The sequence below is a fragment of the Protopterus annectens genome, chromosome 4.part0 (genome assembly GCF_019279795.1).
Source record: "Protopterus annectens isolate FY-2018-M chromosome 4.part0, PAN1.0, whole genome shotgun sequence".
Taxonomy (NCBI): Eukaryota; Metazoa; Chordata; order Ceratodontiformes; family Protopteridae; genus Protopterus; species Protopterus annectens.
Genome location: NC_056733.1, coordinates 235946925 through 235974261, shown reverse-complemented (window position 1 = coordinate 235974261; position 27337 = coordinate 235946925). Strand labels below are relative to the sequence as shown.

At 44.8% G+C, this 27337-nt stretch overlaps 1 protein-coding gene across 1 annotated transcript in view; it reads left to right on the top strand.

Moving 5' to 3' along the window:
- CCDC57 (coiled-coil domain containing 57) overlaps positions 1 to 27337 on the top strand; it is a 3049962-nt gene that overhangs the window by 1887565 nt on the left and 1135060 nt on the right. The window contains exon 12 of the mRNA XM_044069731.1: positions 19022 to 19122. Within this exon, the coding sequence (XP_043925666.1) occupies positions 19022 to 19122 (101 nt within the window). The remainder of the gene's footprint in view (positions 1 to 19021; positions 19123 to 27337) is intronic.

Below are 27337 nucleotides of genomic sequence, written 5' to 3'. Positions count from 1 at the left end.
AGACCCTCCTACAGTACGCTACAACTTGCCATTATATCCTACCAGTCCTGGGATTTACAGATCCAACTTCCCAAAATCCCCCTGGAACCTGCCTAAGACATTGTTGTCTTACCGTAGGGTTGCAGGAGTCTTGCATAGATTTGTATCATGAAAGCCTACCTCCCCCAAAAGGTGGGAAAGCTTAACTGAACACCTACTTCTGGTCCTCCAGACAACAGCATTGACAGCATAGGAAAATTTTACCTCCAGACTCCTGGGCTACATGACAGCCACTATCCCCATGTTACACCATTAGCAAGACTCCACATGTAGAAAGTTGCAATGGTACACTAAAGGCCAGTCTGGACTTAACACTCCCATCCCTTTCCAGATACAGGGCTCCCCTCCTACCCTGCCTCAGACTAGAAATCCAGTGGTGGATGAAGCAGGTGAACCTCAATCAGGTCTTCCCCCCTCCAACCACCTCAACCCAAACAGATCATGCACTCAGATGTCCTCCAGACTTGGGCTGAGGGGAGCAATTCTGTGAGCCCATCATCTGAAAATGCAGAAGGGTCTGTGGCCCCATTTGAACCACACAAAAAAGAACACATCAGTATCCAAGAGATGGGGCCAATAATACTCCTGGCCTATGCAAGCCTTCCAATCCAATCTACAACAAAGAGGCCAGTGAAGATCTTTGTAGAACAATACCACAGTGCTGGGGTATCTTAGCAAGCGGGGGACCAAAATCTTACTTGTTTTGCAGACTAAACTCTCCTGGTGTGGGAACTGTCCACCTCCCAGGAGTTAACCTGCAGGCCGGTTTTACATTCCTTCACAACAGAGACTCTCCCCAGGCAGACTCCCTCAACAGATCCATGACGAAACAACCACGAAGTGGATGCTTCACTAGGGGATGTCTTCTGGACGAGAGTTCACTGGTGGGAGTACACCTCAAATGACCTGTTTGCCTCACTCCATCAACAGGTAACTTCCCTTACTTCTGCACCAGACTCCCACACCCCTCAGGCAATGGTGCCAGATGCCTTCTCCAATCTCTTGGAAGGGGAAGTTTCTCAATGCGAGCTCCACCTTCCCGCTTTTTACAGAAGGTCCCTTGCTGAAGATCCAGCAGGACAGACCAAATCTTTTTGGTATTGGCTAAGACAGCATCAGGTTCCCCTATTGCCCACAGTTATCCCAGGGCAAGTACACAGTTACCCCTCAAGTGGACCTTCTCACACAGCACTAGGGATCACGCTAATACACCCACAGTGGCAACTGCTGCTCCTCACACTGTGGCTGATGGGATTCTGATCCCTTTCAGACACCTGCTACAATGAGGATGTGCTCACTGTCCTGCAAGAGGCCAGGAAACCAAACACAAAGAGAAAATCCTATCTATCAAAGTGGAAGAGATTTTCTATATGGTTTCTCAAAAGACAGTTGTACACTGCCTGGCGACCAGCGACACCTGTAGTACTGTCTTATCTGTGTGAACTGCTGCAGACAGAAGTTGGCCTACTCATCCCATTTAAAGCCCATTTGTCTATACCATTTCAGCACGTCTTTTCCCTGGATCACTCCCTAGCACTTTTCGGACAACCAGCTACATTATTCCTTAGGGGTCCTTCACCTGTGACCACTCAGAGCCATCTCCACCCCCATGGGACTTCAACTATGTTTTGAAAAGCTTACGCTTCCTCCATTCGAGCCAGCAGAGAAAGCACTTCCTAAAACACTGTACATGCCCAAACTGTAGCACTACTTTCGTTGGCCTTGACCTCCAGCAAGAAGAGTGTCCAGAGCTACAACCCCTTTCCTGATATTCCACACACAGACAGGGTTACTCTCAGGGCACAACCCTGTCACTTACCCAGGTGGTGAATGATCTTTTTTTCCCTAACTCAGGGCATCACCTACAACATTCTTCCCTAACCCAGAGGGAGACAGTGAGAGTACTCTATTCCCTGGATGTGCAAAACAACTCCAGATAAAACCAATTAAGTCCATCAGACAGGCTGATCAGCTGTTTGTCTCCTTCCACCCCAGAGCCGTGGGAAGGCAGTAGCAAACTAACTTTCAACTTGGTTTCACAGCTATCACCTTCTGTTTACAAATACCGGGAAATCCTACAGGTACTATTCGCTTACTCCACCAGGGCAATGGCCTCCTCAGGGAGCTTCTTCCAGGGGTTTGGAGACCTCTATTCTTAGAAGCAGCCCTTGGCCATCAGTCCACCCTTTCACAAACATTATATTAGACCCATAATTTCCAGAGCAGGGCAGGATTTGCCAGGGCTGTCTTCATGTAGTTCCTGGAACCCGGCGCCTCTGATTTTCTGCTTCTTCATTGAACAACTCACACATATGAAGTGAATGCTGCAACATGAATAGAAGGACATAGAAAAGTTGTGTAAAAATCTTACCACCAACCATAGATGTCCTTCTCTTCCGTATTTCGTGTTCTCCACCATCCTTCCCCTCCTGTTATGCTGCATTTCCTTTTTCTGGATGCTTTGGGACTGCATTCCCTTCTAGGACTGGTTCCGACTGGGGCTTACAATGATTCTAGGGGCTGGTGCGTATAAAGTCACTTTTATGGGTTTCCACTAGCCATGTGGATGTCCCCGCACCATACAGTGACTGAAAACTTTTTGTATACAGCCGAGCGTTCTGGTAGAAGGGAGTAAACCCATATGTGATGAATTCTGCAACATGGAGAAGGACATCTATGGTTATGGTAAATTTGCACAACTTTTCTTTATCACTAATATTGACAGGATATAGATGGCTTATGAATTAGAGGTTTTATTGGTTATTGAACAATCTAGTAAGAGTTGGCTTTCTGAGGATAAGTTGGCTTTGGTAAATCTTTTAAAAGTATGTGAGCTGAGGTTTTGAGGATGTCTTCTTTCAAGTATTTTGAGTTAAGAAGATTATTGAGAAATCTCTAAGATGATTGTTTTGTAAATTCTTACAGGAATCCTATGTTCAAAAGTAGTCACTGAAATTTTAAGATTAAGTAACATAAGATTCAAATATAGTTTTTTATTTAAAAGATTATGGCCTTTCCAGCTTTTGATAAGTATATTTACTATACTCTTTTGGAATAAGCATTCATATTATGTTACATAAGATATTTATTAGTACTTAGTACACTTTATTTGGTTTGAATTCTTCTTATTATGTGTATACATTGTGCTTTTCCGCATCAACTGATATTTATTTATTACCATTATTATCATTATTTGTTCTCAGCACTATGTTTTAGTCTTGGTCAATAGCTGTATTATTAATTTTGAATAACATTACTTACTTTAAGACCATGAGACTTTTTGAACTGACTGCATCAACCCATAGCATCTAATTTAAGCAAATAATTGAATAATTGAACAACTTATTTGTTTCATTTTGGCGCCCTTTTTTACTTCTTTGTATAAATAGAGGTTTTAAATGTTATATGTACTGTCTGATGAAGCGTAGTGGTAACTACGCGAAAGCGCTTACAGTTATTAAAGGTTTTTTGCAGATTTTATATTGGATTCATTCTTGGAAAAGTGAAGCTGTCGTTTTGACTTTGACTTTGCCGGCGTGAATGCCTTGATGTCCATGAACTTTGAGTTATCTACATAATTGTTCATTACCTTTACAGTTTCGTGGTGAGAGAGCCTGGTTGTTTTCCACAGAGCCTGTACAGGTGATAGACTACATTGGTGCCAGGATAGACACACTCCAGGGCAAAGTGTTCCTGACCTCGGAGAGAGTGCAAAACCTCAAGATGCATGTCTCCCTGAGTTACCATTCTCACTTCCTGACAGCGGAATCTGTAGTGAAGGCCCTAGGCTCGATGGCGGCGACCATAACTCTTCTTCCCTGTGCTTGGTTACACATGCGGATTCTTCAGTGGACTCTGGTGGTTCAGTGGTCCCTGTTGGATTTACCACTATCCTATCCTGTCCGTCTAAGCCAGTCTCCCTCATATGGTGGATGAGCTCTCTGGACATTTTGGAGAGATAACCCTTCATTCCAGCCCTGGCCCAAACCACAGTGAACACGGATGCCTCCCAACTTGGGTGGGGAGGCATTGTTCGGGCAGGACAGTCCAAAGCCTGTCGTCTCCCATAGAGACCAGCTTGCATATCACTGTTCTAGAGATGAGGGTGGTCCTTCTAGCGTTGCAGGCCCTTCATGCCTTTCTTCCTCGGGGGATGATTGCTATTCAGTCAGACAACATGTCTGTAGTCTGGCATATCAACAAACAGGGAGGGACCAGATCTTATCCCCTTTGTCATGAGGTCATGAGAGTGTGGGAATGGGCGATCTCCACCGGTCACTTTCTTATTGCAAAGCACATTCCGAGACAATCCAACATCCTAGTGGACAGGCTAAATCGGACCATTCTGATGCCTTATGAGTGGTCTCTGAATCCATCAGTAGCAGAACAGATCTTCAGCGAGTGGGGTCAGCCTTGCTGCGATCTCTTTGCATCTCCTTCCAATGCGAAGTGCAGCAGGTTTTTTGCTCTGAACCCACTGCCGGGGGAGTCCCCCAGAGATGGTCTAGTTCATGCTTGGCCTCCCAGTGTTCTGTGTGCTTACCTGCCAGTTCCTCTCATCCTGAGGTTTCTACAGAAAGCTTGTCGACTGGGGAGCAAGGTGATCCTCATTGCCCCATTCTGGCCTCGCCAGGTATGGTTTCCCTTCCTTTGGTCTCACATTCAGGCTCCACCTTGGATCCTAGATCCCATTCGGGATCTGATTTCACACCCAACGGGGGTGCCTCATCCGACTCTGGACAGCCTGAAGCTCACTGCTTGGCTGCTCCCGTTCCCGTGATTTCTAGGACTCCCAGACTTTCCTCCTCAGTTAAGTCCATTTTGGTGGCTGCTCATAAGTTGTCAACCAGAAAGGTTTATCGCAGCAAGTGGAAACGTTTTTCTTTCAGGACCACTCAGAGGAGTTTAGATCCTTTCACGGCACCTGTTTCCATCATTCTTGATTTTCTGTGGTACCTGTTTCCGCCATTCTTGATTTTAGAGCTGAAATCTTCCAGCATGGTGCTAGTTCTTCTACTGCTAAGGTTCAGTTGGCTGCCATTTCTAATTTTCATGTAGACGAGAATTCTGCATCCTTGGCATCTTCTAGACTGTGTAAAGCCTTTATTAAAAGTACTTTTTTATTACACACCCCCCCTTCCCGGTCAAAGATCCTGTTCCCCGTTGGACCTTACTATGGTTCTCCAAGCTCTGGTCACCCCGCTTTTCAAGCCTGCCGCTACTGCTGATCTAAAATTTCTATCATGGAAAACAGCTTTTCTGGTCACTATTACCTCTGCTAGAAGGATTTCGGAATTACAGCCCTTGACCATAAAATTCCCATGCATGATTTTTCATAAAGATAGAGTTTCCCTTCGAACCAATCCATCCTTTCTTCCTAAGGTGGCATCACCAGTCAATATCAATCAGACTATAAATTTGCCAGTGTTCTTTTCCAATTTTACTATTAGGATGGAATACAAACTACACATGTTGGATGTTCACAGACAGTTATGATTCTATTTACACAGGACAAAACATTTTCGTAAATCTGATCAATTGTTTGTTTCAGTCTATAGACCCTTTTTGGGCAAACCTGTTTCCAAGGTCACGATAGCTAGATGGATTTCTTCATGCATCCTGCAGGTCTATAAGGACAAAGGCATGTCTCCTCCAGGTCAGGTTAAAGCTCATTCCACTAGGTCCATGGCTACATCTACAGCTTTCTGGTCTAGGGTGTCTTTGGATGACATTTGTTCTGCAGCTTCTTGGTCCTCATCTCATAGGTTTATCTCCCATTACAGATTGGATTTGACATCTAGAAGGAGAGCATCCTTTGGCTCCGCGGTGCTCCGGAATGTCCTTCCATGAGGGCCACCAAGGAGTTTAGTAGCTGGGGACTCTGTCCCACAGGTTGAAGATCAAATGAAGTAAACTACTTCAGATAAAGAAGTTATGTACTCACCTTAACGTTCCATCTGAGTAGTTGTACTTCATTTGTCTTCAACCGTCCCTCCCTCCCTCCTTCCCCCAGACCTTTGGCGCATGTTCAGCCTACGGGCTGTAGTATAGGTCACAAGTATGTTATCAGGTCGGGTTATAAGTGTAAGTTCAGCAAACTCGATCTGGGGATGGAAGGCAGGGGAGGTGTATTATGGGTAAGGGGAGGAGTCTGGAGCTCGGAGCTGATGCTAGTAATCTTTGCTGGCTTGGATCCGATACAGATCCATATTCCCAAAGGTTGAAGACAAATGAAGTATAACTACTCAGATGAGTGAGTACATAACTTCTTTTTTAAAACAATTAGCCTTAGGTATAGAGGGTTCCTCCGACGTGCCTGCTGAACCAGTGAAAAAGAAAGCCAAGACTATCAGGCCTGCCACTACCACTGTGTCTTTTGCGTCCAACTGTCAGCCTCTGGCCATCGTCCTGGTTGAGTATTCAGGCTCCACCGTCTCTAATACAGCAGGTACTTCCATGGAAGCTGCACAATCCCACACGGAGGGCATGTCCGTAGAGGCTTTTCCAATGTTGGTTTCCAATGCCAGGGGGGAGCCAGTGATTTTGGTAGGTCCGTCAGATCCCTCCGGTTCCTTACAGTCGTATCAGTATTCAAAAAACAAACAGAGAACTCAAACCAAACAAAGGAAGGGTGAAGACTTCAGAGCCGAGTGCCGCTCAGAAATTACTTTATTTATAGCTAATATATTTTGTAACATCTGCTATTTTTTTGGCTGGGGGTTAGACAATTATATTTCTTAACATCTGATATTTTTTGGATGGGGTTAGAAGTTTTAAATGATCATATCTTGTTTACTGCTTAAGTGTATAAACTTCAGGGGCTATTTGCCTCTTTTCCCTCCCTATTGCTTTAAGAATATTTGATTTTTTAATGAATTAATTGTTTAATTTTACAGTGTGAATTGGCTAGGAAGTGTATATATAAAAGGACTTAGTTACTTGTATTATTTGTTCTGATGAAGTCATGTTACTTGGGGATGAAAGCGCTTAACCTTTTTACCACAATTAATTCATTTTTGAGTGGCACTCGGCTCTGACATCTTCACCCTTCCTTTGTTTGGTTTGAGTTCCTTACAGTCTCCCAATTCCAGGCCTTCCTCCCTTCCAAAGCCCGCCAGGCCTCTCAAAAGAAAGGAAAAAAGCTCATTCCACATTTCACCTACTATTGAAAGCATGCCTGACTGGCAGGCTTTCAGCCAAAGTTTGTTTAATACTTTCATGGCCTTACGCCCTACCACTGCAGGGACTTTGACCATACCTCCTCCTATACTGAGCCCAAGGCTTCAAACATCAGACTCTTCTCTGAGGGAAGAAGAGAAATTTTCTGATTCTTCATCTGAGGAATCACTCTCTTATACTTCCCAGCTTTCTTCTCCCTTGGGATATGGCTCTCCAGAGGAAGAATCCCTTGATCCTGACTGCCCAGCTGAGGATTTGACCTTTGGAGAGGCTATTACCAAGATGAAGGAACATTTTAAGTGGAAATCCTATGAAATGACTAAGGTTCAAGAAAGGTATTATGACCTCATTCAGTCGGATTCCCCAACTCCTACTGCTGTTCACCCAATTCTGCCTGCCTTCCTGGATGCCTTCTCTTCAGCATCCTTTAGCCCTGACTCTCAACCCCCTGTTCCATGCAGACCTGACAGATTTTATAAAGTCCCTGACACTGCTAAGTTTCTTATTAAGTGTCGTCCAGCAGACCCTGCCACCGTTTCCATCTCCACAGATAAGGCCTCTAAACTATTACCTACCACCACCATTCTTCCTGCTGACAAAGACAGCAAAACCACGGAACGTCTGGGTAAGAAAATGTACACTTCTGCTACTCTGGCCTTCAGGGCTACTAACTACCAGACACACATGGCTAAATATGGCTTATCCCTTCTGGAGAAAGTCTCTTAAGAATTGTCTGATTCCCCAGAGTTTGCTGCCAAAGCTTCACTTTCTTCCATTCTTGCTCTCACCTCCCAGGGTACCAGGCACTTCATAAAGTACAGTTATTATGCTGCTGAAGCCTCAGCCAGGTCAGCAGCATCAGCATCTGCTTTGAGGAAGGTATTCCTGGCTATGCTTCCAACTCCTACCAGATAACTTTAGGGCAAAGCTGGTTGATGCCCCTCTGGACAATACAGCTCTGTTTAGTACAAAAGTGGCTGATTTAAGTCACTACAGCAGAAGAGAAAAGAGATGCAGGATTTAAAACACCTGCTGGTCTCTCCTATTCCAAAATTCCAAAGGAATTATCCAGCAAAAACACAATTTATTAGAAATCACTCTTGTCCTGCTGCTCCCACAAGGCCCAGAAAAACAACTAGGAAGCAGCCCACTCTTGCCACAGCTTCCCCTTCCTCTAGCCAGACGCAGCGTTTTCAAGACAGAGCAGATAGTGTCTGACTACCTGCCAGCTTTAAAACCTCCACACCCTCCCTCTAGCCCTCTCTTGGTGTGTCTCTCTCACTGTCTTCCAGTGTTGACATCCATCACCTCAGACAAATGGGCCCTTTCAGTAATACAAAACTGGTATTTTATGACCTGGCTTATGCCCCCAAAGTGAAGGGGTATCCCACAACCTCCAAAAATAACAGCTACACCTATTGCAGCTTGTACTAGAAACTGTGGCCATTGAAACAGTACCACTGGCTGCAAAAGGAAGAGGTTTCTACTACAAAATTTTCCTTGTGCCAAGAAAAAATGGTCCTTGGAGACCAATTCTGGACCTCTCACTACTCACCCTCTTCCTTCAGGTTCCTACTTTCAGGATGTTAACCTTACCAACTCTTTTTCCACTCCTTCTTCCCCAAGGGTTCATGGCTACCCTAGATATAAAGGATGCCTACCTTCACATCCCCATAAGGCCTAATTTCAGGAAACACCTGAGGTTCTCTGTGGGCCTTCTCACTTTCAATCATCCGCTTTGCCCTTTGGGCTTTCCATGGTACCCAGAGTATTCACCAAATGTCTGGCCGCAGTTATTGCCATTTGTAAGACAAAAGGAATCCAGATATTCCCTTATCTGGATGTCCTGCTCGTACAGACAGATTGCAAGGAGACCCTCCTACAGTACATACAACTTGCCATTATCCTCCTACAGTCCCTGGGATTACAGATCAACTTCCCAAAATCCCCCTGGAACCTGCCTAAGACATTGTCTTCGTAGGGTGCAGGAGTCACATAGACATCATGAAAGCCTACCTCCCCCCAAAAGGTGGAAAGCTTAACTGAACACCTACTTCTGGTCCTCCAGACAACAGCATTGACAGCAAGGCAGTACCTCAGACTCCTGGGCTACATGACAGCCACTATCCCCATGTTACCATTAGCAAGACTCCACATGTGAAAGTTGCAATGGTACCTAAGGCCAGTCTGGACCTAACACTCCCATCCCTTGGAAAACAGGGCTCCCCTCCTACCCTGCCTCAGACTAGAAATCCAGTGGTGGATGAAGCAGGTGAACCTCAATCCAGGTCTTCCCCTCCAACCACCTCAACCCAAACAGATCATGCACTCAGATGCCTCAGACTTGGGCTGGGGAGCAATTCTGGGCCATCTGAAAATGCAGGGTCTGTGGCCCAGAACCACACAAAAAAGAACACATCAGTATCCAAGAGATGGGGGCAATACTCCTGGCCCTGCAAGCCTTCCAATCCAATCTACAACAAGGGCCAGTGAAGATCTTTATAGACAATACCACAGTGCTGGGGTATCTTAGCAAACGGGGGGACCAAATCTTACTTGTTTTGCAGACTAGCTCTCCTGGTGTGGGAACTGTCCACCTCCCAGGGAGTTAACCTGCAGGCGGTTTACATTCCTTCACAACAGAACTCCCAGGCAGACTCCCTCAGCAGATCCATGACAAACAACCACGAATGGATGCTTCACAGGGATGTCTTCCTGGACCGGGTTCACTGGTGGGGTACACCTCAAATGACCTGTTTGCCTCCTCCATCAACAGGTAACTTCCTTACTTCTGCACCAGACTCCCACACCCTCAGGCAATGGTACCAGATGCCTTCTCAATCTCTTGGAAGGGGAAGTTTCTCAATGCATTTCCCCCTTCCCGCTTTTACAGAAGGTCCTGCTGAAGATCCAGCAGGACAGACCAAAAATCTTTTTGGTATTGGCTAAGACAGCATCGGTTCCCCCTACTCTTACAGTTATCCAAGGGCAATCGCCACAAGTTACCCCTCAGAGTGGACCTTCTCACACAGCACTAGGGATCACTAATACACCCACAGTGGCAACTGCTGCACCTCACACTGTGGCTGATAGGATTCTGATCCCTTTCAGACACCTTTACAATGAGGATGTGCTCACTGTCCTGCAAGAGGCCAGGAAACCAAACACAAGAAAATCCTATCTATCAAAGTGGAAGAGATTTTCTATATGGTGTCTCAAAAGACAGTTGTACCTGCTTGCAAGCGACACCCCTGTAGTACTGTCTTATCTGTGTGAACTACTGCAGACAGGATTGGCCTACTCATCCATTAAAGCCCATTTGTCTGCCATTTCAGCACGTCTTGCCCTGGATCCTCCCTAGCTTTCGGACAACCAGCTACATTATTCCTTAAAGGGGTCCTTCACCTGAGACCCTCCAGGAAGCCATCTCCACCCCCATGGGACTTCAACTATGTTTTGGAAAAGCTTACGCTTCCTCCATTCGAGCCAGCAGAGAAAGCTTCCCTAAAACACTGTACATGGAAAACTGTACTACTCGTGGCCTTGACCTCAGCAAGAAGAGTGTCAGAGCTACAACCCCTTTCCTGATATTCCACACAGACAGGGTTACTCTCAGAACTTAACCCTACCTTCATGCCCAAGGTGGTGAATGATCTTTCCCTAACTCAGGCCATCCACCTACCAACATTCTTCCCTAACCCAGAGGGAGACAGTGAGAGAGTACTCTATTCCCTGGATGTGCACAAACAACTCAGATAAAACCAATTAAGTCCATCAGACAGGCTGATCAGCTGTTTGTCTCCTTCCACCCCAGAGCCGTAGGGAAGGCAGTAACCAAACTATTTCAACTTGGGTTTCCACAGCTATCACCTTCTGTTACAAATACCATGGGAAATCCCTGCAAGGTACTGTTAAAGCACACTCCACCAGGGCAATGGCCTCCTCAGGAGCCTTCTTCAGGGGTTTGGAGACCTCTACCATTCTTGAAGCAGCCACTTGGCCATCAGTCCGCACTTTCACCAAACATTATGTTAGACCATATTTCCAGAGCCAGGGCAGGATTTGCCAGGGCTATCCTTCATGGATTCCTGGAAGACCGCCTCTAGACCACCACCCACTTCTTCACATTGAACTTTGGCACTCACACATATGTGATGAATGCTGCAACATGTGAATAGAAGGACATAGAAAAGTTGTGTAAAAATCTTACCATAACCATAGATGTCCTTCTCTTCCATGTTGCAGTATTCCTTCCCACCCTCCTTCCCCTCCTGTTATGCTGCATTTCCTTTTCTGGATGGCACAGGACTGGCATTTCCCTTCCTAGGACTGGTTCCGACTGGGGCTTACAGTTCTGAGGGCTGGTGCATGCATACGTCACTTTTATGGGTTCCACTAGCCATGTCAGATGTCCCACGCACCATACAGTGACTGAAAACTTTTGTATACTGGCCGAACGTTCTGGTAGCAAGAGGAGTAAACCCATATGTGATGAATACTGCAACATGGAAGAGAAGGACATCTATGGTTATGGTAAAATTTTACACAACTTTTCTTTATCACTAATATTGACAGGTAGGATATAGATAGTATGAATTAGAGGTTTTATTGGTTATTAGACAATCTAGTAAGGATTGGCTTTCTGAGGATAGGTTAGCTTTAGTAAAATCTTTTAAAATTATGTGAGGCTGAGGTTTTTGAGGATGTCTTCTTTTTCAAGAGTATTTTGAGTTAAGAAGATTAATGTTGAAATCTCCTAAGATGATTGTTTTGTAAATTCTGCAGGACTCTACTATGTTCAAAAGTAGTCACTGAAATTTTAGGTCATTTGAGGGTGGAGAGAAGTAGGCAACTACTATGGTAAGGTTGTAGTTATTGTTTATAGTGAGAGAGATACTTTACCAGTTTGGGTCATGTCATTGTAGGCTGAGGTGTCGTGCTTTGTGGGAGTTAATTCTTATTTTTTTAATGAAAATTGTTCCACCTTCTGTTCTTTCCCTTGTCTAGTACCAAACAGGTAAGTGTAGTTAGGGAAGTGGCAGATATGGTTTGGAGTGCTGGGTTTGACCCATGATTCAGAGATTGACAGAATATCTTGATTATTAGCTGCTAAGAAGGATTATAATTACTCCAATGTGTTTAGCATGCTGCCTGCATTCATCAGGGTAATATGTAGCTTTTTTTTGGATGAGATGTGTTGTGGTCTTGGACTGGATAATATGTAGCTGTGAAGTAGTAAGATGTAGAAAAGTGATGTGAGTTTGATATAGAATTTAAGGAATTTTCTTGCTGGGACTATTTGGCGTTATGTGTTTGTGCCTATTGAGAGGGCATAAATCTGGGGATGTGTTACATAATAGGAGAGGTAGTTTTATAGATATACTTGTTTAAAGTTGATGAAGGAAGACTAGCGAGCTGAAGCGAAAGGGCAGAGGTAAATGAGGCCATATTGTTGAGGCAGGAGAAGTTTTGTGTATCAATTGCTATGCTTTGTAGAATGTTATGGTTTAGAGGAAAGGAACTATGAGCAGTTAAGGTACTTAACCGTGAAAGCGCTCACTATTTATGTTCTGCTGTGAATATCTATTAAACCTGTGTTTGCCGTGTGGAACCAGCATTTTTGATTTTTCTATACCAGATGTTCATCGTGCATACATCTGCAGTCATAACAGATGGGTTCTCCTGCCGTCAGGCGGGTCCTCGGTCGGCTGAATTCCAAAGTCTAGGTCCGGCGTCGGTTGTCGTCGCTTCTTCCCTGACGTCAGTGCGACAGGGGTATAAAGGAACCAGCCGACGCCATTTTCTTCAGTCTTTCTTGCCGCGCGGTGCCCGAAGCAGAAGCAGTTCGCAAGTGCCGGTCGGCCAGCTCCTGAGATTACAAAAGCTAAGTACCCCGTTGGGGAAACTTTTCTTGCCTCAGACCGATGTCAGACAAAGTTAATAATTGTATTTCTTGTGGGAAGCAAATACCGCATAAGGATTTCCATTCCCTCTGTATACCTTGTTTAGGCCCAGACCACGACGTCTCGGCCTGTCGCTTTTGTGCTACATTCAACAAACGCACTATTAAGCGTTGGGCGGAGTTCGCCCAGCATTATTTTGGGAAAACATACCGAAGCCACTCTTGGCGTTGAAACTCAGAATGTGGACAGGTCCACCTCCACTCAAGGTGTCTTCAGACCCTCCTCTTCTTTCTCCATCAAGGCTTTCACAAAGTGTAAAGCAATGATGCACTCTAAGAGACCAACTACACAGGGCCCATCTCCAGGCCCCATACCTAAGAAACAGATGCTTAAAATGGCTGAGGATTTAATTACTCTAATCAGAGGTTCTCAGCCCCCACTGGACAAAAGGCCCAGAGCGGAGGAAGATTCCCCCTCCTCTGATCAGGGCTCCATTATTTCAGAGCACTCTGATGATCAGGAACATCCTTACTCCCCTTTTGAAGACTCTGATGCGGAGGAGTCCATCCCTTCTGTATCCCCCCCTGAGGATTACTCATTTGGGGAAACATTGCATACCTTAAGGGAACACTTCCACTGGGAAGGCCAGGATTATTCAGATTCCAAGAAAAGGCTCAGGGAATTTCTTTTGTTACCTCAGCACAGGCCTCTGGCTATACCTCCTGTCTTGGACATCCTAGATGATGTTTACTCGGAGGCTTGCCTTAACCCGGACTTTCTACCTCCAGCTCCAGTTATGCCTGACAGGTACTACAGGGTTCCTGACTCACACCAATTTCTATACAAAAGCCATGCTTCTGACCCAGAAACCATCTCACAGGGCCCCAAGGGAGTTAAGGCCTCCATTGCCAAAAATCCATTGCCTTCCGAGAGAGATTCCAGATCCTTAGAAAGGTGGGGAAAAAAGGTATATAACTCGGCTACCTTATCCATGAGGGCCTTAAACTGTCAGTTTCATATGCTAAAATACCAACACTTTTTGTTATCACAATTGAAAAGTAAAATGTCACAACCTGAACAACCAGACTTGAAAGAGTTGCAGGATTTGATGCATAGTGCAGAACAAGTGGGTAAGCATGCCTTACAGTGTGGTTTTGATGCTCCAGAGGCCTCATGTAGAGCTGCTGTTACAGGATCAGTCATACGTAGGCATGCCTGGCTCAAGGAATAAGCCTTGCCTGATCATGTCAAAGCTAAATTACTAGACGCCCCTCTTCAAAAGGATGTACTATTTGGTGCTAATGCTGAGGAGGTATTAAGGAAAATGGAGGAAAAGGCAAAATCAATGCAAACTGTGAAAGAATTTCTACAGGTTCAACCCCCACGTTTTAGTAGAAATTGGCCTTCCAAAAACTGGTCCTTTCCTGCCACAGACAGACCCCAAAGAGGAAGATACAGGCGCCCGAGGGGCAGAGGACAATCCCAAGGATCATATAGAGGCAGACAATGGCAAGCTCCTACACAAAGAGGTAGTGAGGACAACTCGCAATTTTTCAGAAAGCAAACCCAATGACTTTCCCCTTTGCATGCCAACCAGGTCTCAAATGGCAGCCCCCTTAGGAGGAAAGCTGGCATTATTTTCAAAAAATTGGCATGTTGTCACAAAGGACAAATGGATCCTGGACATTATAAACAGAGGCTACAAATTCCATTTTCACACCCTTCCAAAAATGAGAGGCATGCCAAACCTGCCACACAATCAAAGGGCAGAGGCACAAAGGCTAATTACAGATCTCATAAACATGAAAGCTATTCAAGAGGTACCTACGCACGAACAAGGTCAAGGTTTTTATTCCAGGCTATTTCTGGTGCCAAGGAAGGGAAAAGATTGGAGACCTATTTTGGATCTATCCATCCTAAACACATTTCTACTCGTACCAAAATTCAAGATGCTCACTCTACAGCAACTTCTTCCCATGCTGGGCAAGGAGTCTTGGCTGGTAACATTGGACCTCAAGGAGGCATACCTGCATGTCCCAATCAGACAAAATTGCAGAAGGTACCTCAGATTTCTTGCAGGTTCAACCCATTATCAATTCTCTGCATTGCCCTTTGGCTTATCTACTGCGCCCAGAGTATTCACGAAATGCCTGGCATCAGTAATTGCCTACTGCAGACTTCAAGGGATACAAATATGCCTCTATTTGGACGACTGCCTGATCCAAGCAGACAGCAAGCACATTCTTCTGAAACATCTGGCTTATGTAATAATGTTATTGAATTCTCTGGGATACACAGTCAACAAAAAGAAATCAAGGCTAATACCCTCTCGGAAGATAATTTTCCTGGGTGCCAATTTGGACACAAACACCCAGATGGCCTACTTCACGCCAGAGAAGCAGGGGCAACTAATTCAATACTTCAGAACACTAGCAAATTGCACCAGGCTGACTGCAAGGAAAATCCTGCAGGCTCTGGGATTCATGGCATCTTGCATCTTACTAATCCCATGTGCAAAGCTGCATATGAGGAAACTACAATGGTACCTGAAAAACATATGGTCTCAACACAGCCACAGTTTGGAAACAATAATACCACTAATTCCATGTCTGCAAAAGGAATTTCTGTGGTGGGCTCAAGCATGTCAAACAAACACAGGTCTTCCATTCAGCAAGCCTCAAGCAAATCAAGTCATCACAACAGACGTCTCGGACTACGCCTGGGGGGCGCACATGACAGATCGGTGCATTCAGGGCAAATGGTCCCAAAAAGAAAAGCACCTTCACATCAATCAAAAAGAAATGCTAGCAGTAATAAATGCTATTATAGCTTTCAAGGACCTTCTACAACCAGGTCAACTATTGATAAGAATGGACAACACCACAGTTATGTGGTACATAAACAAACAGGGAGGAACACATTCTTACCCCCTATGCAGACTGGCCATGTCACTTTGGAACATGGCCATGGACTTACAAATGGAACTACAAGCACAGTACTTGCCAGGCAAGGAAAACACGCTGGCAGACAACCTAAGCAGGAATATGACAGATCCACATGAATGGAAATTGCATCCAAAAGTTTTTACAGAAATAATCCAAGAATGGGGAAGGCCAGACATAGATCTCTTTGCCTCCCACAAGAATCATCAGTTGGCAAAATTCTGCTCAAGGATCTTCCATCCAAAGGCCTGGAGAGTGGACGCTCTTTCTTTCAGTTGGACATCAATGACAGTTTATGCCTTCCCTCCTCTTCCTTTGCTACCCAAAGTTCTATTAAAGGCCAAAGCAGACAGACCAAAGATGATTCTCTTTGCTCCGGACTGGCCAAGGCAACACTGGTACCTACTCCTGAGGAGCCTGACGCATTCCCCACCATGGACCCTGCCTCTATTGCCTCTTCTTCTGACTCAGCACAGTTTCAAAACTCTTCACAGCCAGCTAAAAACACTCAATCTAGCTGCATGGAAGATTCCTTAGAATCACAACTGGCCCTACTCTCCAAGGAGGTGCAGGATGTCATTTTGGAGGCCAGAAGGCCATCAACTAGAAAAGCTTACTCCGCAAAATGGAAACGTTTTTGTTTCTGGAATGAGAAAAGGGGCCAGGATCCTGGAAAACTGAATTTACCTCAAATACTACAATATTTGGCTGAACTGCTAAGCAGTGGACTTTCTTTCTCCTCCATCAAAATCCATGCCTCAGCCATTTCTGCAGAATACAACACTGATCCACCTTTATTCTCTCACCCTCTCTTAAGACAGTTCCTCAGAGGGGCTAAGAATTTAAGGCCTCCAAGGAAACAACCAATACCTGCTTGGGATCTTAATTTCATTCTGGAAAAACTGACCTTGCCTCCCTTTGAGCCAGCTGCCTCATCAGATTTGCAATATTTGTCCTGGAAAACAGCTTTCCTTCTGGCTATCACCTCAGCTTGTAGAGTTTCAGAACTACAGGCTCTCATGGCTGTCCAGCCTTTTATCATCTTCCATCAGGACAGAGTTTCCTTACGAACCAACCCGTCCTTTATGCCTAAAGTGGTATCCAGTGTAGCTTTAAATCAGGCCATACATTTACCTACTTTTTATCCTAATCCTCAAAACAAAGGGGAGAGATTACTACATTCCTTGGACATCCACAGACAACTGCGTTATTATTTGGACAGAACAAAGCCTTTCAGAAAATCAGAACAGCTCTTTGTGGCCTCTGATGCACGAGCTCAAGGGAAGCCAATTTCCAAACAGACAATCTCAAAATGGATAGCCCACTGCATACGCTTTTGCTATTCCTTTCATGACAAAACTGTTCCTACTGGCATTAGAACTCATTCCACCAGGGCCACAGCCACCTCTGCAGCCTTCCTCAGAGGAGTTCCTACTAAGGATATTTTGGAAGCAGCCACTTGGAGTTCTGTGCATACCTTCTCCAAGCACTACAACCTACCATTATACTCCAAATCTAGAGCAGGCTTTGCCACTGCAGTCTTGCAGGGCATTTTGGCTCCTCCTAGTTCCACCTAGTGCCTACCACCCCTTTCTTAGCTTTGGGATTCTACCCATCTGTTATGACTGCAGCTGTATGCACGATGAACATAGTACAGTTTTGTACCTACCATAAATGTAGATGTTCGAGTGCTAATACAGCTGCAGTCCAGGTTTCCCTCCCTCCTTCCCCTCTTGGGACAGGCCTATAGGCTAACACATCCTCATACAACCTGATTGGGGTTTTCATTTATGATGTATTTGCTTGCAACTACTGTATTTTGTTTATATTGCACTGCATTATCACACAAATTTATGTATTGCCTTCCTTCTGGGGGCACCTGACATCTGGGGCAAGAAAAACTGAAGAAAATGGCATCGGCTGGTTCCTTTATACCCCTGTCGCACTGACGTCAGGGAAGAAGCGACGACAACCGACGCCGGACCTAGACTTTGGAATTCAGCCGACCGAGGACCTGCCTGACGGCAGGAGAACCCATCTGTTATGACTGCAGCTGTATTAGCACTCGAACATCTACATTTATGGTAGGTACATAACTGTACTTTTTGTTTACACTGGCTACTTTATTTGGTGTGGGAGTTTTTCTGTTTTACTAGGTAATAGCTCTGTCAACCCATTCCTTCTTGCCCAGGAAGCCCTATCAGCCAATCTGTTACCCAGTGGCAAGAGTCAGGTGATAAGGTGGTAAGGAGCTGCCCAGCTTGCTTGTCCTGTAGGGGTTGCCTACATTGTTCCCAGGTGGGAGCACCCCTTTCTCTTTCCCTTTGGCAGCTCTCCAAGCTTTGCTGTGCTGCCTTCCAAGAAGAATGTACCTCTGTGCACAGAATCCCCTTGGCTTATGTATATGTACCTTAGCAGATCTAACTCCCTAGGCCCTTACCTTACACTTTAGGTGCAACACCTTGTTCTGCCATTAGGTGTCACTCAAGTGATGAGCCAGAGCTGCCTTCCTCCCCTAGGATGAGTGAGTAAGCAGCATCTGTTTACACCCGTTCTCCACTGCCATCTCCTACATGTTCAGGATGCTAACTGAACTCTATTGCACCATATTCAAGGATTTTCTGTCTACGCCATAGAGTGAGAAAAAAAAATTGTTTAACTAAGGTTAACAGAAGCGGAAATTCCAACAGTTACCTACTTACAGTATTAGCGAATATAGCAAGTACACATCTATTTTTTTCTGTCACACATGATTCTGTTCTGTTCTGTGCATTATTTTTTATAATCTCATTCTGTGTGTATAGACATTTTGCTTTATTTCTTTCTGTTCTGCACACTGTCATTGGCACAAATAAATGTCTTTCTTCTGTAGTCTCCATTGTGAATATAGCATTGCTTAACAGGAATTTACTCATTCAATAAAATGTAAGCAGTAAATAAATGCATTGTCTCCTTCAGGTGCACTGCGTGCAGAAAAAGTTGCAAATGCAGCTGCTATGAAGAAACTAGAAGCCAGAGCTGCATTCTTAGATGGCATGGTTACCAAGCTTTCAGAGCAGGTAAGTATAGACTCACCAAAATTATCTCAAGGTATATTCCTTTTGTGATATTTTGCTGGCTGGGAATCATTTACTGATGACTGTGCATGTGATTGTGAGTAAATATTGTTAGTTTATAGGATACTACTGTAAGGGTATGCTAAGTCTATCATTACTTTGGGATTTGGTCGTTGTTATCAAGAGCCAACTCAGTGAAAGCTTTGGTGTTTTGAGTGAAGGCACAACACAGGGTCCAGATCAGGTTCTGCTACATGTTTTGGACATTGTAATACCTATATACTTCATGGTGCTGTTTGCACAGTTAAGGATGTGGGTGTTTTAGTGGACTGTGAATTATTAGTGGCTTCAAAGCCATCATAAGCTAATAGACCAGCTGTTTTTGTTGGACCCTTACCTTTGAACCATGAAGTGATTTCCCTTCTTCCATTTGAACTCATCAGAGTTCAGTAATTCATACTTTACAGGCTGAGTGAGGATTTCACATTAATTCCTAGATATTGTAGGGAGTGTGGTCCTCTCTGTGGTGCGTGCTCTACCTCAGTCAGCTGGAATTCAGAGAAGTGTCTTGGGCCTTGTAGGTCTTGGGGGACTAGCTGCCACTCTGCCTGCTCCTCTTTTGTTCAGGCAAGTAGACTGTTGTGTGATATCTAAATAAGCACGGAGGTACAAGATCGAGTATATCTTTTGCACTTGTTCTGTTTTAGTAATATTTGCAAGTTTGTGTGTGTTAAATTTTTCTGTGGCTTAGTAAACTGAACAGTTACTTTTGTTTTGATCTGTGGCTGGCTCCATTTTTCCCCTCCCACCCGCCATAAGTGTTGTTGTATTTTTATAACTTGTTGGCTTTTGCTTGCCTGCCTCTTACTATAAATTTGATATTGGACACTCCTCCCAGTCCTATCACTTCAGCTCATTCTACTGAGTACAGTGAGATCATTTGGGGAAGGCCCACCCCCTTAGCTTGTTAATCTTGAATTATCTTCTAATGTGAAGTTGTTCTATCTCGCCGTTCATTCTTATGGGTTCGGAGCCGATCCCTCGGCCCCGAGTCGGCCTATTGCAAAGCTCTACGTCTTCAAATAGCTCGAGGCCAAGTCCCTGTCCCATGATGCACCTAGAGTTACCCCAGATCTAGTTTGCCGCTGCAACAGATCGGAGGTTCTCGTAAGTTCGGGCCAGTAAAACTTATTTTTCAAATATTTTTTTCCAATATTTCTTTCTTATATTGATATCTAGATAGTTTTATATAGTTTTATAAAGCTCTTATAGCTTATTTGTGTATTTACCTATATTGTATTTCCCTTTCCCTGTTGTGCTTTAAATTTCTAGTTGGCCTCTTGTTTTTAGGCCTAGTTTAAAGAGTTGCTGATTACTTAGAGTGTGCTTAGTCAATGACCTTTTGTCACAACTTATAGAAAGCTTTAGGCAATGTTTATTTGTTTAGAGTGTATTTAAAATAGATAAGGCTTAATGTGTATTTTATAGCAGCTATCTTTTCTTACAGTATAGTCTGCTTAGCATTTAAAATTATGTGCTTTAGATAGAGTTTTTTCTGTCACTTTAATATTTAGATAATTATTTGTCTGTGTGTGTGACTTAGCCTGAATTCTCTAAAGGGCTTTTGTTTGTTTATTACTGTTGAAATGTTTTGTAATTGACAGTAATTTTCTGTTTGATATAATAATGGTTGACCCCAAGATAAGCATCCCAAGTCAGGCTTTAAAAAGTGCTCTAAATGTGGCCAAAAATGTCTGTAACTGACAGCCATGTCAATTGTGTGTACTGTTTAGGAACTTACAGGATAGCTGATCCATATGCCATTCTTTCTCCTCCAGAGTCCTACAGGAGAGAAAGAAGAAATTAATAGACAGAGGCTTGTTGAAACCCTCCTTCCAAGAAGCTTTGAGCAACCAAGATGGATCCAGTAAGTCCTCAAAGTCTTCTAAGACTTCTGAGACAAAAAAAATCAAAGAAATCTACAATTTCGGCTCCACAGACATCGGAACCGACAGTCTTATCTTTTTGGAGCCAGTCCCCAGTCCTGGAACCAGTATCCGAAATTCCTAAGAGTTCCTTATTACAATCTGTACCACCTTCTGTCTGTTTATCACAGTCCTCTATTAGCCTTTCTGATCTGGATGTGGATCGTGTGGTGCAGAAGCTGTTACAGGCACTGGCCTTTGCAAAAATGTCATCAACTCCGACCCAACTGGCTTCGGAGCTGAAGAGTCTTATACCAGCTACAACTTTTCCTCCTCCAAGCCATACTGGTCCTTCAGAGCCAGAGGAGTCGGACTTGTTGATTGTGGAACCTTCGGAGCTGATGCCTGCTCCAGTGTCTTGGGCTCCGTTCACTCTGACAACCTCGGTGCCAATCAAGAACTCTAGGAGCTAACACTCTCTGATCGGGTCCGGTGAGGATAGTCGGACCGACTTGTCGGTTCCGACTCTACCTCTCGGGTCTTCGGCTCAGATGAGCTCGGCTCTTACCTCTGACTCAGAGCCCACTGTCCTGGTGCCAGGGGTTTCGACTGTTTCCTCAGCTCCGTCGGTTCCTTTGCATCGGAGCAGGGGTGCCTTTGATGCCACGAGGAGAGTTATGTCTCCTAAGACATCCTCTACCTCAGGTCCGGCTTATTCCTCCCCTAAAGCGCATGTGTCTGTTTCTACTTCACAGATCCTGGCCAAGCGTAGAGACCCAGAGCCTCAGGAAGTCCCATTGGGTGGCCCTTGCTCTTCTGAGACCTCACCAGAAGCTCCCACTGATGAGGTTCCCAGGAAGAGAGTTTGTAAGAGGAAACATCTAGACTCCCCTCAGGAGCCCCTAACATCAGATACCGACTTGGATGAATCAGAAGGGTCCCCACGGTCCCCCTCTGAGGATATCTCATTTGCAAAAATACTTGAAATCCTTAGGCAGAGGGGTGACTGGCAGTCCACAAACCCTACTGAGGATGAGTCGGTTCTCCTGAAGGCTTTTGGGTCTCAGCCCTCCACCTCTTGGGTGTCTCCGTCCTTCAATGAGCTTATGCAGCTGGTCTCACGAAGGGCGTGGGAGTCTCCGGATACTATGGAACCTGTCCCTAGGAGGCCTAATAAGTTCATATCTGCCCCCCCCCCAGGAGAAATCCTTCTTGACAAAAGGTGTGCCAGTTGATGTCATGGTGGTGGCGGCAGCCACCAAAAAGGAAATGTCTGAAACTTCCTCATCTATCCATCCTCCTAACAGAGACTCCAGGATCATGGATAGATATGGGAAGCGCATGTTTAGTTCAGCGACCTTTGCACTCTGTTCGCTTAACTATTTAACCCATTTTACGAGACTACAAAGAGCTGTTCTTAAAGAGCTGGGAGATACCCTTCAGGGTACTGTAGCTGCAGGAGCTACAGACAAAGTTGCCTCCCAGCTTGCTACCCTCAGCTCCATAGTGAACTCGTCCATGCGCCTCATTTCATATGCAGCTGATGGAACGAGTAGAGCAGCAGGTACAGGAGTTGCTCTTAAGAGAAACCCCTGGATCCGTTTGTGTTCCTTAGCGGAGCCCTTCAATTCATCCTTTGTGAATACCCCCTTTGATGGCTCATCCCTTTTTAGCCTAAAGTTAAGGAAACTTTAACCAAGTATGAGCAGGAGGGAAAGACTCTGTCTGCTATCGCAGTCCATTTTTCTACCTATACCAGACCCTACCCCAAGGGTTAAAAGGGAGGGAAAATGTGGTTCCAAAAAGCCCAAGGAGCCTTTCAGGATACACGTGGTGAACCCCCCCTCCATGGGCAGAGGAGAGGCAATAATGAAAGATGCTGCCCTCGCAGCAGATGGGGGTCCACAAAACCAGGGCGACAGAGATCACTTCTTTGAGAAGCCCTACCAGCGCTCCTGAAAGGAGGCCCGACTGTCCTGCTCTGGAGGCAGTCAGGGGTCGCTTATCTTTGTACCCAGATGACTGGCTCAAAATAACAAATGACAACTGGGTACAAAGTATCATTTCCAGAGGATACTTCATCCCATTCGCCACACCCCCTTCACCGACAAGAAAAATCCCAGACGTTTCACTCAGTTACATGGAACAAGCAACAGTAGAGGTCCAGACATTGCTAAGAAAAAGAGTCATCCAGCCAGTCCCAGCAGACCAGACAGGATCCGGAACTTACTCAAGATGATTCTTTTTAGTTCCAAAAAAGACAGGGGACTGGAGACCTATATTGGACCTCAGCAGACTAAACAAATCTGTAAAGAAAGAGAAGTTTCAGATGGTCACGCTTCAGTCAATACTTCCCCTCTTAGGGGAAGACAATTGGATGTGCTCAATAGATCTCCATGATGCGTACTACCACATAAAAATGATCAGGCCATCCAGGGATCATCTGCGCTTCTGGCTGGGAGTCCGTCATTACCAGTTTCGAGCCCTGCCCTTTGGTCTCACTACAGCCCCCAGAGTGTTCACCAAATGCATGGCAGTGGTCACGGCTCACGTGAGACGTTTAGGATTCCAGGTGTTTCCGTAGCTAGACGATTGGCTCCTCACCATCACCACCAGGCATCAACTCATACAGGCCAGGGAATCCACTCTGTCACTCTGCAACCAGCGGCCACAGTGACCATGGACGCTTCTCTGATAGGGTGGGGTGGGGGCATTTTCAGGGAAGGACAGCCCAAGGCACATGGACCGATCAAGAGATGCATCTGCATATCAGTGTCCTTGAGATGAGCGCAGTACTTTTGGCATTGCAGTACTTCCAAGACTCTCTTCCTCTGGGTACGATTGCGATTCAGATGAACAACATGTCAGTGGTCTGGTACTTGAACAAACAAGGAGGAACCAGATCCTACCCCCTTTGTCACGAGGCCCTAAGAGTATGGCAGTGGGCTATATTCACCCAGTGCTTTCTGTTAGCAATGCACATCCTGGGGAAATCCAACTAAGTTACTTTGCCCTGATTCTCCCTTCTGGAGAAGCCCCAAGGGATGCACTCATTCACAATTGGCCCCCGGGTCTCCTCTCTGCATTCCCACCAATCCCGTTGATACCCAAGTTATTACAGAAAGCGAAAGCCTTGGGAAGGACTATTATTCTAATAGCTCCTCATTGGCCTCGTCAGATTTAGTTCCCCTTCCTTCGACATCATCTTTTGGGGGACCCCTGGATTCTGGACCTACTTCCAGACCTTCTGACGCACTCGTCGGGGGAACTTCATCCCTTTCTGCGGTCTGTGAAGCTGACAGCTTGGCTGCTCCAATTCCCAATATTAGCCTGGTTCCATAACCTCTCCAATGAGACGAAGCAAATTCTCTTATCCTCTCACAAATCCTCTGCAAGGAAGCTTTACCTTAGCAAATGGAAAAAAATGTTCTATATGGGCCTCTAAAAACAATATTAATCCTTACCAAGTCCCTATGGCCTCTATACTAGAATTCTTGACCATGACCTTCAGTAAAGGGGCTGCAGCAACAACAGTCCGTGTTCAACTTGCTGCCATCTCTAACTTTCATTTTGGATTTGAAGGATTGAATATTATGTCACACAAATTATCCAAAGCCTTTTTCAAAGGGACCTTTCATATTAAACCTCCTGTGAAATCTCCCTATTTTCCATGGAATCTAAATTTTATGCTTTCCCGCATAATTCTTCCTCTATTTGAATCAGCTTCATCATGTGACCTCAAATTTTTGTCATGGAAAACCATCTTTTTAGTGGCTATTAGTTCTGCCCGCAGAGTGTCAGAACTTCAAGCCTTGTCCATCAAGCCTCCTTATTTGATTTTCCATGCTGACAGAGTCTCACTTCGAACAAACCCCTCTTTCTTGCCCAAAATTTGTACTGGAACTAATCTCAACCAAATTATTGATTTGCCAGTTTTTTTCCCCAGTGGATAGAACAAAAGATTTCAGGAACTCAGATCAGCTTTTTGTGTCATTTTCAGATTCCAGGAAAGGTATGCCAGTGGCTAAAACAACTCTGTCTAAATTTTTATATTATTGTAATCACCTTTGCTTATTCAGCTGCCAATATGCCCTTACAGCATAAAATTAAAGCTCACTCAACCAGACAGTTTCTACATCCTCTGCTTTTTCTGCCAGACTTCCTGTTTGATAACCTTTGAGCAGCAGCCACTTGGTCAAAACCTCATACCTTTATCACTCATTACAAAGTTGACAGGGCCTCCTTTGGATCCACGGTCCTGAGAAATATACTCCTGTGAGCCACCTGAGGTAGATAGCGCTTGGGACGCTACCCATCAGTAAGAATGAATGGCGAGAAAGAACAACTTCACATAAAGAAGTTATGTACTTACCATAACGTTCCATGTGAGTTGTTCATCTCGCCTTCATTCTTACATCCCTCCCTCCTTCCCCCTCCTGGGCTTTTAGATGACCAAGATGCTGGATGCATCCTGGTTGCTCAACCCTTCTATACCTTCTCTTGGGAGTGATAGAATGATATATGGTATTGTTATACACAGCAAACAAGATCTGAGGTTACTCTAGGTGCATTATGGGATAGGGACTTGGCCTCGATCTGTTTGAAGACCTCGAGCTTTGCAATAGGCCGACTCGGAGCCGAGGGATTGGCTCCAAACCCATCAGTAAGAATAAAGGTGAGATGAACAATTCACATGGAATGTTATGGTAAGTACATAACTTCTTTTTTCTTCCTTTTTTACTTGACAAAAAATACACTCTATTCAGCTGCTTTTACTCTATCTTACTGTATTTATACTGTGTCTTTTCCTACTTAAAAGTGTGCAATTGCATTTTTTCTGCTGCATTTATTACTGTGTGTTAGTAGCCTGATTAAATTGAGAACAGTATTCTACTGAATTTCTGCTTTATTTATACAGTTTTTGTTGGAGAGGGCCTTTCTGCACCTTTGTGGGAGGAGGGTACTGTCTAGGTCTCATCTAATCAAGGTTGATTGGACTTGAGCTCAGAGTGTGTGTCCTTATTGGCTAGTTTGAGTTAAAAGGGTTATTTCTCATTTTATTTAAGCCCCACGTCTGTGATTGCTTGCTTGTGGCACACCATCGTGTACTGCAGCATAGAGGTATTTACCATTGTGGTTATAGTCGCAAACATTTTGCTTGTTAAATGTTCCCTTAGCCCTTTCTTTGTGGTCCTCCAGAGGTTTTTCGCAGCCCTGCTGTACTGTCAGGTAGAATACTAAGCCTAGCCTCAGAGGTACCAACACACTTCTCACCCACTAGTCATTCCTAAGTCTGACCTCTCTTCCTAATCATATAAATTTACCTAACACTATGGGCGGACAATTTTCCACAGTTTCTCCAGTCAGCTTGGTCGACGTGGTTCATAGGTATGTATTAGGCTGATGGCGCTGGAGCCTTTACAAGCCTAGCCCATAGGATTACCCTGACATCATGCCACCCGACCTTAGTTCCCAGTACCTCTGTCGAGTAGAGCCACTGGAGTGATCCCCGGGGTTAATTTTCTATTTCCCATCCACTCATCAAGATTTATGTTGAAGAGAGCCAGTGAGGTGCTCTGCTTGACATGTATGGGAAGTCAATTCCATAGCATGGCTAGTCTCTGGGTTATGAACCTGTCTTACCAGCATGTTCTGTTAATTGTGGTAATGAGGTTGAGGTCTCTGGAGCATGTGGTGCAGAGAGATTGGGATTTCTTTAGATGTAGCATTTCTAACAGAGCTGGGTCAGACATGGCTTTGTAAGTCAAGCAGAGATCGCCTCAAAGTAGGCGATATGAGACAGAGAATAGTTGGAATTTTTTGAGTCTGTCCATATAGGACAAGTGTTTAAGGCCTAGGATCTGATGTTATCTTAGTCAGCATTCCTCACGTTAGGGTCTTGGATCCGATATCGGATCTGAGCTGGCATAATCTTACAAACAACTTAGCTCAAGCTGTTCCCCTCCCATGATACTCTGCTGCCCTCAACCCCCTCAGATCTCATTTGCCGCTTGATCTAGACAGACGCAGATTGCTCAGCTCCTCATGGGTAGTAAGTAGGTTCTCTGTTTTTTGGGGGGTTTCCCTCTTATTTAAGTTTCCCTTTGGGTAGTAGTGGTTCAGCTGTTGTTGTAGTTGTTACCTCCCCCCTCTCGGTTTTGATATTTAGTCATTTGTTGCCCTTTTTTTCTTTGGGTGTTATAGCCTTTGGTGTAACCTTTATTAAGGTAGCTTTCTTGGTGTGATTATTGATTTGATTTGATTGTTATTGTCTAATTTGGTTGTAGTAGTAA